This window comes from Pseudogymnoascus verrucosus (genome assembly GCF_001662655.1).
Source record: "Pseudogymnoascus verrucosus strain UAMH 10579 unplaced genomic scaffold scaffold_39, whole genome shotgun sequence".
In the NCBI taxonomy this organism is placed as follows: Eukaryota; Fungi; Ascomycota; class Leotiomycetes; order Thelebolales; family Thelebolaceae; genus Pseudogymnoascus; species Pseudogymnoascus verrucosus.
The window spans coordinates 178290-194622 of record NW_017263690.1 but is presented as its reverse complement, the minus strand read 5'-3'; the positions used below and the strand labels follow the sequence as shown (position 1 = coordinate 194622).

Sequence of the window (16333 nt, the reverse complement as noted above, 5' to 3'; positions counted from 1 at the left end):
GCTGACGATGGCAGCGCGAATGCTCACCTGCCTTACGAGGTGGTCGATGTGGGTAACACGCTCCAAAAGGGTGTTGATAGATCGAGTCCTGCTGTCTTCTACCCTTACCAGAGAGAAAATCTGGTACATATTTACGAGTGTGACCTTACAGACCCGCGGATTGAACACGAAATCGCCCTGGAAAAGGATGAATTTGGCAATACATTGACTTCTGCAACTGTCTGGTATGGAAGGTTGAAAGGAGACCCTGCACTCTCCCAGGATGACTAGATCATACAGGCAACGACCAAGAATCACTATGTTGTTGAAACATTTACCAATGCAGTGGATGATACTGACAATGGGTATCGTTTGCCGATGATCTCGACATCAACATCATACGAGATCACTGGATTTAAACCGACGGGACCCGCAGGGAGATTTACTCTGCATGATTTCCAAGTAGTGCCATCTCTACCGGAAATACCGTATGACCAGCCGGTTCAAGGCTCACAACTTGCGAAGAGAATACTCAAAGTAGGTGAAGTCCGTTATCGAAAGGATGACCTCACTCCTTCCGGTAGGACAACTCGAGTCTCTTGGTTTACCGGGACAAAGCTACGACCTATGTCTTACACCATCAATTCTGAATGTTCTCAATCGAAATGGCACAAAGTTATTGCCAGATGCAGAAGTGGTATTTTCTGAAACAGGTGGTTTTCTAGATTACAAGAACGATGGTAATTTATGGTCGCCTTCGGCTTTGGTATTTTATGATCCAACCGCAAATGCTTCACCTGCAGTAGAACTTGCTTCTGCTCAAGAATCTTTTTTTTCTCCTCAGAGCATACAGAATGCATTCGGAGCCAGTTTTATCATCCGCTACGACTACTACTACCTTGAAACTTCATCTACGCAAGACCCTCTGGGAAATACCCTAACCGGCAACCTGGACTATCGAACGCTGAGACTTCAAAAAATCACAGACGAGAATGGCAATATCTCCCAGGTAGCCTTTGACGCTCTTGGAGGAGCAGTCGGTAAGCAAATTTGGTTCAGTTTATTGAATGCGAAGATTATTAATTAACTTACTCTACTACTTCCAGGTGTGGCAGTTATGGGTAAACAAGGAGAGAATAGAGGCGATACCCTTGACGGCTTTCGTCCCAATCTGACCAACGATGAACTTGATCAATACTTTGCCGACCCAACTGCAACAGGCAAGACTTTGTTAGCTGGAGCAACTTCCCGCGTCATCTACGACGTCAATTCATTTTACAGACGTGGACCAAGTGTCGGTATGCGGTCATCACACGTCGTTCGTGAGGCCCATTTACACGACCCTGCTGGTAAAGCCATCAGAATCCAAGTCTCAATTCAATTTATGGACGGCAACGGTCAAAGCATCCAAGAAAAGGCATCGGCAGAACCGGATCCAGCAAATCCAGGTAATGCGTCGCACAGGTGGCGATGCTCAGGCTGGGTCGCCCTCAACAACAAGGCTTTACCTGTGCAGGTGTTTGAGCCCTTTTACACCTCCTCTGCTGCTCTGGAACTGAACGCTATTGCGGGAAACAGCACAATTGAGGTGTACGATGCGTTGGATCGCAAAGTAGTCACTCTATTGCCAAACGAATCTTACAATAAAGTGGTCTGGGGGCATGGAAAAGTGAAAGTTGGGATGCGAACGACACCGTTCTCTCGAGCCCTGATGAAGACCCAGATATTGCACCTTTGATCAAGTCCCTCCCGACCTCCCGCTATTTGCCAACGTGGTACGAACAGAGAGACACTAGACTTCTCGGCGCTGAGGAACAGGCTGCCGCTAAGAAGGCGGCATTGTGCAATAACACTCCGACAGTGTCTCATATGGACTCGATGGACAATGCCTTCCTGGAAGTGAGGATGAACGAGGGTGGCGAAACTACGTCGACACGGAGTTTATACGACATTGAAGGCAAGGTTTTCAGGTTAGTTGACGCTCAGGGCCGGATTGTTAGTGAGAGCATCTTTGAGATGAGTGGGCTTGAACTCAATTCCAAATCCATGGACTTCGGCCCCCGTTGGAGAATATTTACGGCCTTGGGAGAACCGCTGATGCAATGAGACGACATAGGCTACCGTGTTCGTTTCGGTTATGATATTCTTCGGCGTGTCACGAAACGGTACATCCTAAATTCTGACGAAAGAGTGTCTGAGTATCTCGACGCCAAGGTTGTTTACAGAGAAGAAAGCCAGCAGCCAGATCCAGAATTTCGCAATTTTCGTAAGAAAGAATATCAAGTGTTTGATCAAGCTGGTACGGTGACCAACCTTGAATTCTATTTCAAGGGCAACCTACTCCGGGAACAGCGTCAATTTGCCAAGGACTACAAATCCAATCTCGACTGGTCTGATGACACAAACATTGAATCAGAACCCGATATTTATCTGAATTCGACCACGTACGACGCGCTGAATCGTATTGTTACGACCACGACTCCAGATCTTAGCACTCTCAGAACCACTTTTCTTCCGGGCAGTGGTCTGCTAGGTGCCATTGACGTCAATCTCATTGGTGAACAACAAGGGACGAACACAGTATGGACAAATTTCGTCACGAGTGATGAATACGACGCATACAGTCGAAGAATCGTTCGACTGAATGGCAACCCAGTGCAAATCACCGACACTTATGATCCTCAAACCCAGAATGTGACGAGATCACAGGTACGAAGTTTGGCAGCAGGGGTAGAGGTCTATCAGGACAATGCGTACACGTACGATCCCGTTGGGAATACCACCTACGTTGCGGATGCAGCCCATCCACCTACATTTCTCCGCTCTGGCCCTGTTGACGCTCACCTGGAATTCACCTACGATGCGTTGTATCGACTTACTGAGTCGACAGGACGAGAGCACGTGGGCCAGACTAGAGGCAATCCTCCTGGTCCTCCTTCTTCGCCAAATCTTGGGCCTGACGCCAACACAGACGATAACGCTTTAGCAAAATATACAGAGAGCTATTCTTATGACACGTGTGACAACTTGATATCTGTTCGACATCAAATTGGCGACCCTCACTATCCAGGTTGGAAGCGGACGTGTCAGTACAACAATCCAAGTGCCCTCAGAGATGGAAGGTCTACCGCCAAAGGTAACAGACTTAGTTCTTCGACCGTCGGGAACAGGAGCGAGAACTATAGGTTTGACAACCATGGCAACATGGTCTCAACGTCTTTTTCTAATCTGTCTCAAATGACGTGGGACTGTTTTAACCGACTGCGCAGCTCGTCACGTCAATTGCTTGCGGTTGGCAACTCCGAGACCACTTGGTACGTTTACGACCTCGACGGCAACCGGGTTCGGAAAGTCACCGAACGTGCCTCTCAGCGTGGTGCTGCCAGTCGCAAGCTGAATGAGCAGTGAACTTAAACCTTCCTACTTATCACATGCTTTGCAAGTTCAATCTAGTTATAGAGAGTCTTAAACTACTACATGCAATAAGTAGCAAGAGCATTATATGCGTAGTATGCATGACAACCCTACTCTCTATAGTGTTACCTATAGAGCCTTAATTCTACTAAAAATTCTATACTTAGGCAAGCACTCCCTTTTAGGGCTTAAACTGGGCACCTTTATCTTAGGTCAGCCACTTATCTAACTACGCCATAGGACCTTAAAATTTACTATTACTGTGGTGGGGAAATCTAGTGATACACGAAAGATACTGCGGAGTTAGGTGATACTATGGAGTCAGGTGACTTAAAAGGGGTAGTTTCATTCCGACTCCGTAGCAAGCTAGGATTAAAGGGGGGACCAAGAGAAGGGATAAGGAGAGACAACGGAAGAGGACACACTTAGCAGCTACGGACTTCAGATTATCTTCACTTCTTAGACTGCTATTACCTCCGTGTAGAGTCATTATTTTATCATACAGCCTTCTTAGCATTCCTTTTATTAAACAGCTTCCTAAGCTCTACAGCAGTCGTGCACTTTGACGGCACTACACTTCTACACTTCTCATCCTACGACATTACCTAATTGCTTACTTATACCCTCCCTTTACCTTATAAGGCACATGATATTCACTTACCTTTAAGTCACGTGATATCCACATGATTTTTACATCACGTGATTCTGACTCAACTGACTCATGAGTTGCTTAAGTCAGGCTTAAGTTACATGAGTTTTCTTGCTAACCCTGTCATGGTATCATATTATTCCCTACACTGGCGAAGCGAACAGTTGGTTACGACTAGTAACTCCTAATGCTTTTGCTGCTTCATATGCAGTCTTATAAGTTCTAAGTTGGACTCCTAAGACTGCTTCTAATATTAGAACCTCTCGCTCTGCAGCTTTTTGGCTTCTTTGTCGTGTCATGGTTGAGTTATTCAGAGTTGTTGGTAAGTTTAGTGGGGTGGGTTGTCGCGAAGCATCCCGTCACGCCATCCGTCCCGTTACGCCATTATGTCGGTTACGCCATGACCTACGTTACGTCATAGCGCACGCGAGAAACTTGGCATGGAAGGGCGCATAAATCCTATTCTTATGCGAATCTCATGGATGCTGTAAGTTAATGAAGGTCCGATTATTATCCGTTAAGAATCCTTTTGATATACTAACTTCGTCTTGAATCAACCAGTCCTATTAATGTAGACAAAGTGGTCCAGGTATACACCTCCAGCCACGATGAAATGTCGCTGAATGAACAACAACTGTTGGCCATCTCAATCACCGAGCGCGTTTGCTCGTCTGTGTCGCTGATCAGTGCTAGTATTGCCGTGCTGACCTTTCTATCACGGAGCGCCTTTCGAAATCCCGTGAATCGTCTGATCTTCTACGCATTGTGGGGGAATATGCTGCTTAACATAGCGACTCTCATGTCGCGATCGGGACTACAACATGGGACAGGGAGTCCCTTGTGTCAATTCCAGGCATTTCTACTCCAGTGGTGTGTATCACAGACACATCGATTAACGGTATAAAACTGACCGTAGATGTACGTTAAGGTTCTTCCCAGCGGATGCATTATGGGCCCTCTGCATAGCAAGCAACGTCTACTTGAGATTCTTCTACGGGTACAACTCCGAACAGCTGCGACAGCTGGAGTGGAGATACGTGCTCCTCTGCTACTTTCTGCCCTTTATCCCAGCCTTTACCCTCCTTTTCATCCAAACCCTAGACAGAGGGAAGGTTTATGGCTCTGCGGTTGTAAGTTCGCTAATATTCAACAATGGATATCCGCTTATTTGTTGGCCTCGTTAGCTTTACTGTTCGATTTCTGTGCCTTGGAAAACGCTGCGGATTGCAATTATTTATGGTCCAGTCTGGCTTACCATCATCGTCACATTTACCATCTATCTTCGCCTGGGTCTGTATATTTATTTCCAGCTCAAACAGCTCCGAGCGGTGGAGATGAGTGGTGATTGGGCAGAGCATGTAAACCGCATAGCTGATCCTTCTGTCACCGAGTTACAGGCGATGGAACCTACGGTATCCCAGCAGCACAGCCAGGCAGATCAAAGCGGAACCCTTACACAACAGGCTGTCTCTGCACATTCGATCAATAGTCATTCGGGTGCTAGTGGGTCTGCTAGAGCAAGCTCTCATTCAACCATGGCGGCTTGGGCGTATACGAGATACGCTTTTCTTTTTTTTCTCGCGTTGCTTGTCACATGGGTTTGTTATTTTATCTCTGCACGGGCTCTCCCCTCATGACTAACGATGTATCGCAGGTCCCCTCTTCGATCAATCGCCTATCCACAACTATTAATCCCAATTATGTATCATTCGGTTTAAACTATGCAGCGGCTTTTGTTATTCCCCTACAAGGATTCTGGAATAGTCTCATCTATATCACTATCTCCCGACGGGAGTTCAAAGCTCTTTTCGGACAATTCTGTGACAGCCTTGCGCTAAGAAGAAGAACGAGAATGGCCTTCCTCGTTACCTAGAGAGTAGGTGGTGCCTAGCATCGATGGGTTGACTGGATGAGAATGCAAGGTGAATACCACTCCGAATACTCAAAACCGATTACTCTGTTAAGGTTATCGAATACAAGCATTCGGGAAGTGGGATATCGACAGTTAAGTGGATGGATTTGTTGCGGAAGAGGGTAAGTTGTGGACCGCAAAGACATGGTGCCTCGCCACATATAAGGCATTACCAAGGCCCCTCTACTCACGGTATCGAGGTGTTGGTTATCTTAGACTCGGAACCAGACGACTAAGTCATGGACGACCAGCATGCACTATGCAAAGAGTCCGCCGTTGATAGCGAAGACCTACAGCTGCCGGATCCATTCGAGGCTGAGAGGGCTACTACGGAGGGGCGAAAGGAATAAAAATTATCTGTCTAAGATCTTAGATTTGGTAGACTATATGCCTAGTTATCTATACTTTCTATATGAACATCTGTTTCTTTTCGCGAAATGATGAAAACCAAAGTCGATATTATGATTTCCCAAGGTCCGCAACTCGAGCAGCGAGGTTCCCACTCCCAAAGTTCTCCCTCAACGGGGGCTATAGAGCGCATCGGCCCAACGCCCCACATAGAATTCATTGGGAATGTTGGCCCGCTGCTGTGCCATTTTTCGCTTGGGCGATGTGTCGCTACATAATGCATATGCATCCCTAAAGGCGCTCTCTGCGGCCTGTATAATTCGGACGAGCTCAGCATTGTCTCCTTCCTTCGGTTTTGGTAGCTGACGAGAGCTCTTGATCTCTTCGTCCTTGAGCCCCGCTGAATGGTTTGGAAACCCTAACCGCTCAGGCCATGGGACCCGGGCTGATCGTGAATCTCCGAAATCCTGAACGATACCCGCCTGCTTTATAATGTCGCTTTGGACGTCCTGATAATCGTTTTCTAGCTTAATAAGAAGTTTTTCTCTTCTTTCAATGGTGTTGATAATTCCGACGTATTTCAATTTTTCCCATTTTTATTATCAACCCAACAAAATAATCAATTAGCCCATAGCTTGTTAAATATGCCTGCAGGATACACTCTTCCCACAGCGGACTATTATCGCTATGGTCTATCCCCTTTTTATTATGAGCAGAAGCACAGTGCTCTCTCCTTTTCCGGGGGTGACGGGTGGCATAGTCACCCTAGTTCCAGACAGCGGGACCCCCTGTAACTGGTGAGTTGCTGTATCTGCTCGCACTTATCTTCCGGCCGAGGCTTATGTGATCGAAGCTCTTCAATTGTTCTTAGTTTATAGCTGCTCGGCAACTGGACAGTAGCCTTTAGCTCACGTCCTAAGAGTCGGTGTGGTTCAGCCCGGAGGTGTCTCTCCTGGCACTTAGGCCCTGGAAGGACACAAGAATGGCAAATATGACACACTACAACTTGGTGCGTTAGATTATATGAGAACATGAAGAGGAAGGGAAGAGTGACGATGATGAGGTGTGCGAGGAGGCACAGGCAAATGTGCAGCGGGCATTATTTCGGTTTTGCATTGCATTATTAGATCATAATTTGGTCGACAACGAATACCAAAGTGCAATCATTAGTGGTTTAGCAGTTTTGGGCGTACGAGAAGACAAAGGCTGGGATAACCCCGAGGATTATACCCCTAAGTTGTCAGCCGTCATTAAATTATCATGGCATACCAGACCCGGCAAGACACCATTGCAGAGAGAGTAGGGGCAGGGTTGGAGTCATGAACGAGCCGAAGAAGAATGCCCAGGACATGTGGAGTTGGTCCAGAGCATGTGCCGGAACTTCATGATGCTGATGGATGAGAATGGGAAACCCACGCCAATGGATTGGATGATTGAAGCCCGACCGTACGATTGCACATCCGATATAGCATCACCGTGGATGGGAACATTTGATGGAAAGGGAATAACGTGTCGATAGGGAATATAAATTGCGACATGGAACAGATCTGGGGTATGATTAGCGGGTTGGTCATCTGTGCACGTCGACGATTAATCACAATTGTTGAAGTTACAGTTGGATGGGTACGATCAGATCCAAGGGACGCCGTTGCCCTCAATCGAGTGGGAGCGGTTGTGGGACAATCCAGCCGAGCAAGCCACCGGGCGGTCATTTTTGAAAGATATCCGTAACAGGTTTACCGTTGATGGGGTTGAGGGTTCCAAGTGGTTAGCCAAGCGGGTTATCGATGAAGAGGCGTTGAGGAAGGACATGACACAGCACCAGACAGATCCCGACTAGCCCATGAAGTGGCGAAAGAAGGCCATTTGAACAAACCAGCACGAGATGGAGGCATTTGAACAAGAGCTGTTGATTTTGATGCATTATACAGGGGGCCAACCCGCAAGAGCGCCTGAGGTTATGGGAACTCGGTATCAGAACAGCCGGAATGGAGGTGTTCGAAATATATTCATCGAGGACGGGTTGGTTTGTTTCGTGACATCGTATCACAAGGGGTATGAGTCTAGCGAGAAGTTGAAGGTAATCTAGCGATTTTTGCCGCGAGAAGTAGGGGAATTGTTGGTGTATTATTTATGGCTGATCCAGCCATTTTGGGAGTGTGTCGAGATAATGGACCACCGTTCCATTGATTTAAGCCCGTTTATGTGGGGGTCGGGCCCAATAGAAGACGGGGATGGCAAGGACGACAAGGAGCCTAGGGGCCAGCCCGAGAGTGGTTCCGACTACGAGAGCTAAGCGTCAGACAATGGCGGGAGGTTGAGACGACGCCGGAAAGCATGGACATCTAAGAGGATGCGGAAGATTATCCAACGTGAGTCCGTCGAGTGGATAGAGGTGAAAGTTAATATAAGCGTGTAGAGGGACGCGGTGATTGCTATTGGCCGGAAGTTTTTGCGCGATATATTCAATGATGGCAGCACGCCAGAAGATTGTGACGTAGAGGGGTTTGACGAGGACAACGAGGAAGGAGACAAGCCATGGGATTTACAGTCCGGGCATGGCACCCACGTCGCAGGTAACATATATACCCGGTTAGTCACCGAAGGCAAGTTTGAAACCATGAGCAAGCGTGAGCAGTTCCGGACGATCAGTGAGAAATGGCACTAATGGTTGGGGTTTCGAGAGAAACAAGACACATTAGTGGCCCGGGTTGGGAGGAAGCGGAAGAGATCGCCATGGGAGAAGGCCGACCGCGAGTTTCAATTGGAGCGGTGGAAGCAGTTAAGGACGGCTAACATTTACCGTGGGTTGGCAGCATTGTTGGGGCCCGACAAAGAGTTCCGCGGGAAGCAGAGGTCACCGTTAAGGCCATCATGAGCGGGCAGAGCCCCGTCGTCGCCATCATGGGGACGGGTTGTAGGAAGAGCGTGTTGCTCATGTTGCCCGTAATAGTGGCGCCTAGTGGAGTCACGATTGTAGTGACGCCGTTGGTGTCGTTGCAAGGCAACATGCAAGAGAGGTGTGAGAAGGCGCGGATTAGCAGCGTGATGTGGAAGAGCTAGAACCCGCATGAAACCGCATCCATTGTTTTTGTGACGCCCGAGTCGGCTATGACCAAGGGGTTTGCAGATTTTATAACCCGGAAACAAGAGATGCATTAGTTGGATCGGATTGTTTTCGACGAATGCCATACCATATTAGATGGGACGCCCTAGTTCCGGCCTAAGTTGAGGCAGTTGGGGGAGTTGACGTTACGAGGGACCTAGGTGGTGTATTTGACAGCGACGTTGCCACCGCGGGACGAAGACGAGTTTTACTAATTGACGCACATAGCGCGGGAGCATAAGCCGATCCGTGGTCGGACGACCTAGCCGAATGTCCGATATCAGGTCCAGACGGTTGAGATTGGTGAGGAAGAGGTGCCGCTAGGTTGGGGACGCGGAGAGGAGGGTTATAATCCAATAGTAGTCGCAGCGGTCATCCAAGCCATCGAGGGCAAATGTGACTAGTATGCAGCACCAGCTAAGATGGTGGTTTATTGCAACAACAAGGTGGACGGCGAGAAGTTGGCTAAGGCGATAGGTTGTGAGATGTATCACCGTGATATCGATACAGAGGATGGAAAAGCCCGACGATTGAAATGGTTAGTGACCCTAATTTCGAGATTAGAGACCAGGTCATTGTCGCAACGAATGCATTAGGTTTAGGCATTGACGTTCCCGACATCCGAGTTGTTATTCACGTCGAGGTCGTATGGAGGTTAAAGGATTACGGGCAAGAGAGCGGACAAGCTGGCCGTGATGGCCAGAGCAGCGAGGCCATCATCATCATGCCTAAGCGAAGTGGGCAGCCCAGCGAGGTTGCCCGCAAGAATGTGAATGGTTGGATTAACATCTAGGAATTTGTCGGTGGGTCCGTATGCCGGCGGGCCATATTAGACGAGGTAATGGATGGAAGGTTAGATCGAGAGAGGTGTGAGGAGGGTGAGTAGCTGTGTGATGTGTGTCAGCGTATTAATGACAAAGAAAGGTGGCGAGCCATCCGAGAGGGTGTCATCAGTCGATCGAGCGAGGAGGTTGATGATAGTGGGGTTGTCATAGACCAAGTAGATGACAGTATTAGTGAGGTTAGCATGGATCAGGGGTTTGAACACGAGCGAGTGGGGATAAATGTGTTAGAGGAATTAGAATTTAAGTCGCAAGAGCAAGAACGGAGGTGGGCTGGGGTTTAGGTAGCCAAAAGGAGGAGGGGAGAAGGGCGAGGGGTACGGGAGTTAGGTGAAGTATTAGATGAGTGGTAGGGAGTTTGCCTATGGTGTCATTAGCAGGGCCGTTTGCATGGAATCGAAAGCACCGGATCTAGGATTGTAGGTGTAAGGAAGCGGCAGAGGTTTATAGGGTTAGCTAAGGGATGCAAAAGGAGATGAGAAAGAAGAGGTTATTTGAGAAGTTTGGGTGTTGTACGCAGTGTGGGGCTCTAGAAGCCATATATAAGGAATAGATGCAGAAAGAGGATGTAGGTTGGTAGGAGGAGGTTTAGGGGGGGAGGTGCTAGTAGTGTGGGGAATAATATTCGGAATACCACGATATTATCATGATAATATCATAATGTTCAATATTATGATATATTGCTAGTATAATATAAGGTATGTAAATATCATGTGATATAATATTAGTGTTCGGCAGATACTACCTAGGTGGTATCTGTCAACTTGCTAGGTAAGGTAAGTATCTAAGCTAGATTAGCTAGGTAAGGTAGGTATTTACAGATACTCAGCTAGATACTAAAAACACGTGAAATATCACGTGCTCTAGTCTTTAAAAATCACGTGTTAAGCTTTAAATCTCATATATTCTAAATACGTATTTTTTCTATATAGGATGCACGAACCACTAGAATACCTAGGTATATACCTAAAAATACCTAGATACTTAGATACTTTTTAAAATCGTCTAGGTAGGTATATACCTAGGTATATACCTAGATCCCATAGGTATTCTAGTATCTGTGCTAAACACTGTATAATATTAGAGCTAAATATCATGATATATATAGCATAATATCACAGTGTTAATATTGCTTTTTCACTTTAATTTCTAGATATTTGCTTTTGATTTTTTAGTGTTAGATCTACTCCTACCATCTCTATCATTAATCTCCTTACTTATTAACAACGTAATATGGCCTTACTAGGACTAGAATTAACTATTCCCTTAATGTTAGATCTTAATATGTTTGTTGAATCTCACGTCTTAATACCTGCCTCTATAACTTAACAATCTACCTAGTCGACAGAGTTAATTAGATGTAAGAAACGGCCTTGTACCTCATTTGTTTAGAAGCATATGTCTAGTCTAGTAAATTAATACTGCCTAAGAGAGTATAAAGAATCTAGAGGTATAGCATTTATTACACGACATCTACAAACAGAGCATAACATCATAGATGAGGAGAAAGACCAACGTGCCATCTCTTAACAACTAAGTATTGCATCTGCCTTTAGCCATAGAGAAGAGAACTAGAAAAAGCGTTAACGTCTGGATTCTTCTACTACTACTATCAACCCAGCAACACTCGAACAGCTATTTGTACGATGGATCTCCCGTTGTTTAGTTCCATTTCGAATGGTATAGAGACCTTCTCTTCTTTCTTAATCCCAGCATTAATTCCTGGTTGCGTACAGACCACCACACTATCAAAAATTAGACCCTCACAGCCTACGAATCAGAGAGGCAACGTATACAACAAGGTCTTCCATCTACGCTGTCTAAGATTCATTTCACAGTTGATCTATGGGCCTCTACCAACTTTTAAGCGCTTCTCGGTATAAGTAGTCACTACTTTGCGGATAATGGAGACCTCCGACAGTCAGTTCTAGCTTTGAGAGAATTAGAAGGACAACATACTGGTGATAATCAGAAGGCCACTGACGTGATGGCCCCGTGACTATGGTGGCCCGGAACTAAGGGGTCCGGTTTACAACACGGCAGAATTATTACATCATGCACGTGATGGCACGGTATCTCTCTGCTGCGTCTCTCCCTACTTTAGTTTTAGAGTATGGCAATCTCATCGTGCTGAGATGGACTCTACTCTGTCGCATCTTTAATACCTCCATCTAGACCGGGCTTGACGATGACCACTAGAGGAGAACTACCAGTCGGCCACAGTCGATTGACAACCGAGCAAGATCGCAATTCCATCACAGAAGATGTGCGGAAGATGTACATCTCCAGCGAGGGTTCGAATCTTGAAGCCCAAGTCACTCGCGATGGCCGAGTCAGTATTAATTTCAGTGGGAGGACGAAGCACCTTCAAAGGAGAGCGCCATGGGCTCTCCCGCAGAGAGGTGAGGATTTGAGCTCCGATCGGAATTATGAGACAAGCTTTCAGGGCTTGCTGGGGAACTATTCTGGAGTTCCGCGTCTCAACATTGCGATCCATATCGTTGGATCCCGAGGAGATGTCCAGCCATTCATACCCATTGGACAAATTCTCAGTAAGCCTCCATATGGACATCGAGTGAGGATCTGCACGCATCCTGTTTTCAAGGACTTTGTAGAGGGAAATGACTTGGAGTTCTTCTCAATTGGAGGTGATCCGAACTCCCTCATGGCCTATATGGTAAAAAATCCCGGACTACTCCCGGGAAAAGAAAGTTGGAAGGCAGGTGACGTGGGCAAACGTCGAGCTGAGTTCGCTCTTATTCTAGAAAAGTGCTGGAGAAGTTGTATCGAAACAGGCAATGGAATGGATGACGAGAGGACAGGTGCTGCTACGAACAGCGGTCCGCAAGTGGAAGAAGAGGCCCGTTCCTTCGTTGCTGATGCTATCATCGCAAATCCGCCTAGCTATGGGCATATCCATTGCGCAGAGAAGCTAGGAATTCCGCTGCATATGATGTTCACGTACGCTTGGACCACCTCTACCTTGAAGAGAAGCTGACATTGAGACCAGAATGCCATGGTCACCAACGCAGTTCTTTCCTCATCCACTTGCGTCGCTCCAAGGAACTAATGCCGATCCCAAATTTGCGAACTATATGTCGTATACTATAATGGAACTGCTGGCGTGGCAGGGGTAAAGGACCTCTCAACTCTAAAGGTTAAGAGTCTAACTAATTGATAGACTTGGTGATGTTATCAACCGATTCCGGATGAAGACACTGCATTTAGACGCCATAAGTCCTCTATGGGGCCACATGCTGCTTTCGAGGATGAAAGTCCCCTTCACCTATACCTGGTATATATCTTAAGCAATGTTCTCTCTCATATACTAAGACGGTGCAGGTCATCGTCCCTAATACCCAAACCGCCGGACTGGGGATCTTATATCGGCATCTGCGGATTTTCATTCCTGAAGACAAAATCAAATTACCAACCGCCAGAAGACCTGGTTAAGTTCCTAGAGGCTGGACCACCTCCCGTATATATCGGATTCGGATCAATCGTTGTCGAGAAGCCGGACGAGCTTACGGGATTGATATTCAGAGCAGTAAAACGAGCAGGTGTTCGTGCTCTAGTATCAAAAGGCTGGGGTGGACTCGGACAGGGTGAAGCTCCTAAAGATATCTTCCTTCTAGGGAACTGTCCACACGACTGGCTCTTCCAGTACGTCTCCTGCGTCGTACATCATGGCGGCGCCGGCACTAGCGCCATCGGAATTGCGATGGGTAAGCCCACTATTGTAGTTCCATTCTTTGGAGATCAGCCGTTCTGGGGAACCATGATATTTCGAGCCGGCGCAGGCCCAGAACCTGTGCCGTATAAGAATCTGTCGGAGGAGAATCTTGCCGACAGCATTACGAAGGCACTCCAACCTGGTATTCGATCCTCTGTCCACGAAATGAGCGAAAAGATATCTGGCGAAAATGGGTCTGCAGCTGCAGCGGCATCTTTCCATGGGTCTCTTGACTATGACAATATGCGCTGTCACCTTTGTCCAGACCTGGTCGCGGTATGGCGTGTCCGAAAGACGAATTTGAAACTCAGTTGTCTCGCCGCTGCAACCTTGGCTGATAACGGGATGTTGACGTTGCGTGACTTAAAATTGTATTTACTATCCTCCTACTCTCTGTTCGTATACTGACCGTGGCAGAATTCGGCATCGAAACTGGTACATTGATGAAGGAGCCGTCGGCCCAATTCCAGGAATCTTGGCCGCCGTCTCCGACACAGCAATGAAGACTTGGGACAGTACGCACACCTACTTCCATGACCTCTCCAACATCCTACGAAAAAGGTCTGCTCTTAAACGTACCCGTTCTCCATCCCCAGAACGACAGGTTACAGCAGATATGGGAATCCTAAGTGGAACGCCTCCAGCGTTCCCGGTCCAAGCAGCGCTATCGTTTCCACCAGAGTATCTTGAACGCGTGTCTTACAAGATGGCGTCTGGAACATTACCTGAAACACAGAATGGATCAAATCATAAGAAGATACATGCTTGGAGTCCATGCATGCAGATGACAACAGTAGCATCAGAAGCCACACGTTCGAGCAAGAAAGGTTATAAGGAGCATGGCAGGGTGTATGAGGCGACCTCTGAGACTAGTCATTTTGCATACTCTATCCTCCGTATCAGCCTACACGGTAATTAGATGCCAAGGTCACACCGGGGCTTTATTATATGTGCTGACAGATCGACAGCCCCCGTTGTGCTCTTATATAACCTGGCGAACGGGTTTCATAACGTGCCAAATTTCGTTCTCAATGACCATACTGTAAGGAGAAGGGACAACATCACCGGTTTTGGAAGCGGAGTCAAAGTTGCTGCAAAGGTAGCACTACCTCATCCAATTCTCACAATATTTGACCGATACTGACTGCCATAGGGGTTTGTGTTCAACTTGTACGATGGTTTCACGGGCATCGTAACACATCCATACCGGGATGCCAAAAAGGACGCTGTTGTAGGCTTTGGCAAAGGGGTTGGCAGAGGTGTCGGCGGTCTCGTCTTCAAAACCATGGCCGCTGTTTTTGGACTCCCGGCATACACTCTCAAAGGCGCCGAGAAGCAAATCGAGAAACACTCTGATAAAGATCTGAAGGCGGAGATCCTGAGAGAAAGGTTGAAGCAGGGACTGGCGGCATTTCAACGAGCGACCGAGGAGGAGAAGCGGGAGGTTTTGAAACGGTGGGAGGAGTTAAATGTGGCGTAATTGTGGAATTGGAACTTTTGCTAATAACCTTGGCAATACAACAAAAGAAATGCAACCTCAATATTTAAAAAAATAATGCAGCTTATAGAAGGTCGACTTTGACCTCGGGTGTCGAGAACCTTAAAAGCTAGCCCCATAGCATAACGACCGCCGTCTCTTCCAACTACGCCACAGCTACCACTCCTATCCTATCCTATCCATAATTGTCGTGTCCGGGCAGTACTCCTCGGACGGCTGCATTATGTTCTCCTCTAAGTGTCTTCAAAACTTAGAGCCATATTCTTTCTTCATGGAACCTTTCCCCAAGTGCTCCGAGATTTGAAGAGACTCTAATAGTCGCGATTAAGCAGGGGGGAACAGTCGAAGCGGCGATCAGTGGCGTGATTGAAACGATCGACAGCATTATCAGCCACAATCTTTTTCTTGCTGCTGACTGATCTCCTTGAGGAGAAACGGTTAAAGTATAGTGATATATTATAGCAACTTCATAGACTTGAAAAAAAAAATTGAGACCCCTAAAGCATAGATTCGTCGCGTGACAGGGTGCATCCCTAGACCTAGGGATAGGCGTTAATCAGGCTTGTATTCCCCAGACTAAACTCTCCCCCTTAAGTAGGGCGCAGCTGCCTATAATATAGTTACCAGTCCGACTCGGCTATGAGTCGGCGGCGATCCTCTCTAATTGGTCTGACTACTAGTCTCATGATGGTGGTGATCCGTGGCCTACCCTAGCCGTAGCGGTCACGTGGCCTCTTTTGCACCCGTGACAGTAATCGTCGGCTCCGAATGCGAATTTAGAGGGAGTCGTAAGCGAGCAGAAAATGGGGGACTGATTAAGGCGCATTACCCGACTCGGCAATATTAGTAAGA

General features: G+C 47.2%; 5 protein-coding genes across 5 annotated transcripts; all 5 read left to right on the top strand.

Annotated features, from left to right (window-relative positions):
* Positions 1-435: 435 nt before the first annotated feature.
* Positions 436-3387, top strand: VE01_07739 (uncharacterized protein; the record flags this gene model as incomplete). The annotated part of the gene is made up of 4 exons (XM_018277172.2): positions 436-1019; positions 1086-1578; positions 1629-2041; positions 2096-3387. The coding sequence occupies exons 1-4, from the start codon at positions 542-544 to the stop codon at positions 3385-3387; spliced, it is 2676 nt and encodes an 891-aa protein (XP_018128116.1). The 5' UTR covers positions 436-541.
* A 1133-nt stretch (positions 3388-4520) lies between these two features.
* VE01_10806 (uncharacterized protein) lies at positions 4521-6348 on the top strand. The gene is made up of 5 exons (XM_059464256.1): positions 4521-4543; positions 4604-4912; positions 4971-5172; positions 5227-5640; positions 5697-6348. Exons 2-5 carry the CDS (start codon positions 4656-4658, stop codon positions 5913-5915), a joined length of 1092 nt encoding a protein of 363 aa, XP_059320239.1. The 5' UTR covers positions 4521-4543; positions 4604-4655; the 3' UTR covers positions 5916-6348.
* A 1839-nt stretch (positions 6349-8187) lies between these two features.
* Positions 8188-9180, top strand: VE01_07738 (uncharacterized protein; the record flags this gene model as incomplete). Its single annotated transcript, XM_018277171.1, has 3 exons — positions 8188-8382; positions 8722-8953; positions 9005-9180. 3 exons carry the CDS (start codon positions 8188-8190, stop codon positions 9178-9180), a joined length of 603 nt encoding a protein of 200 aa, XP_018128115.1.
* A 650-nt stretch (positions 9181-9830) lies between these two features.
* VE01_07737 (uncharacterized protein) lies at positions 9831-10201 on the top strand (the record flags this gene model as incomplete). The annotated part of the gene is made up of 2 exons (XM_018277170.1): positions 9831-9868; positions 9919-10201. The coding sequence occupies 2 exons, from the start codon at positions 9831-9833 to the stop codon at positions 10199-10201; spliced, it is 321 nt and encodes a 106-aa protein (XP_018128112.1).
* Positions 10202-12438: 2237 nt separating this feature from the next.
* Positions 12439-15505, top strand: VE01_07736 (uncharacterized protein; the record flags this gene model as incomplete). Its single annotated transcript, XM_018277169.2, has 7 exons — positions 12439-13211; positions 13261-13383; positions 13432-13545; positions 13593-14354; positions 14401-14894; positions 14952-15082; positions 15137-15505. 7 exons carry the CDS (start codon positions 12439-12441, stop codon positions 15461-15463), a joined length of 2724 nt encoding a protein of 907 aa, XP_018128111.1. The 3' UTR covers positions 15464-15505.
* Between the last annotated feature and the right edge of the window lie 828 nt (positions 15506-16333).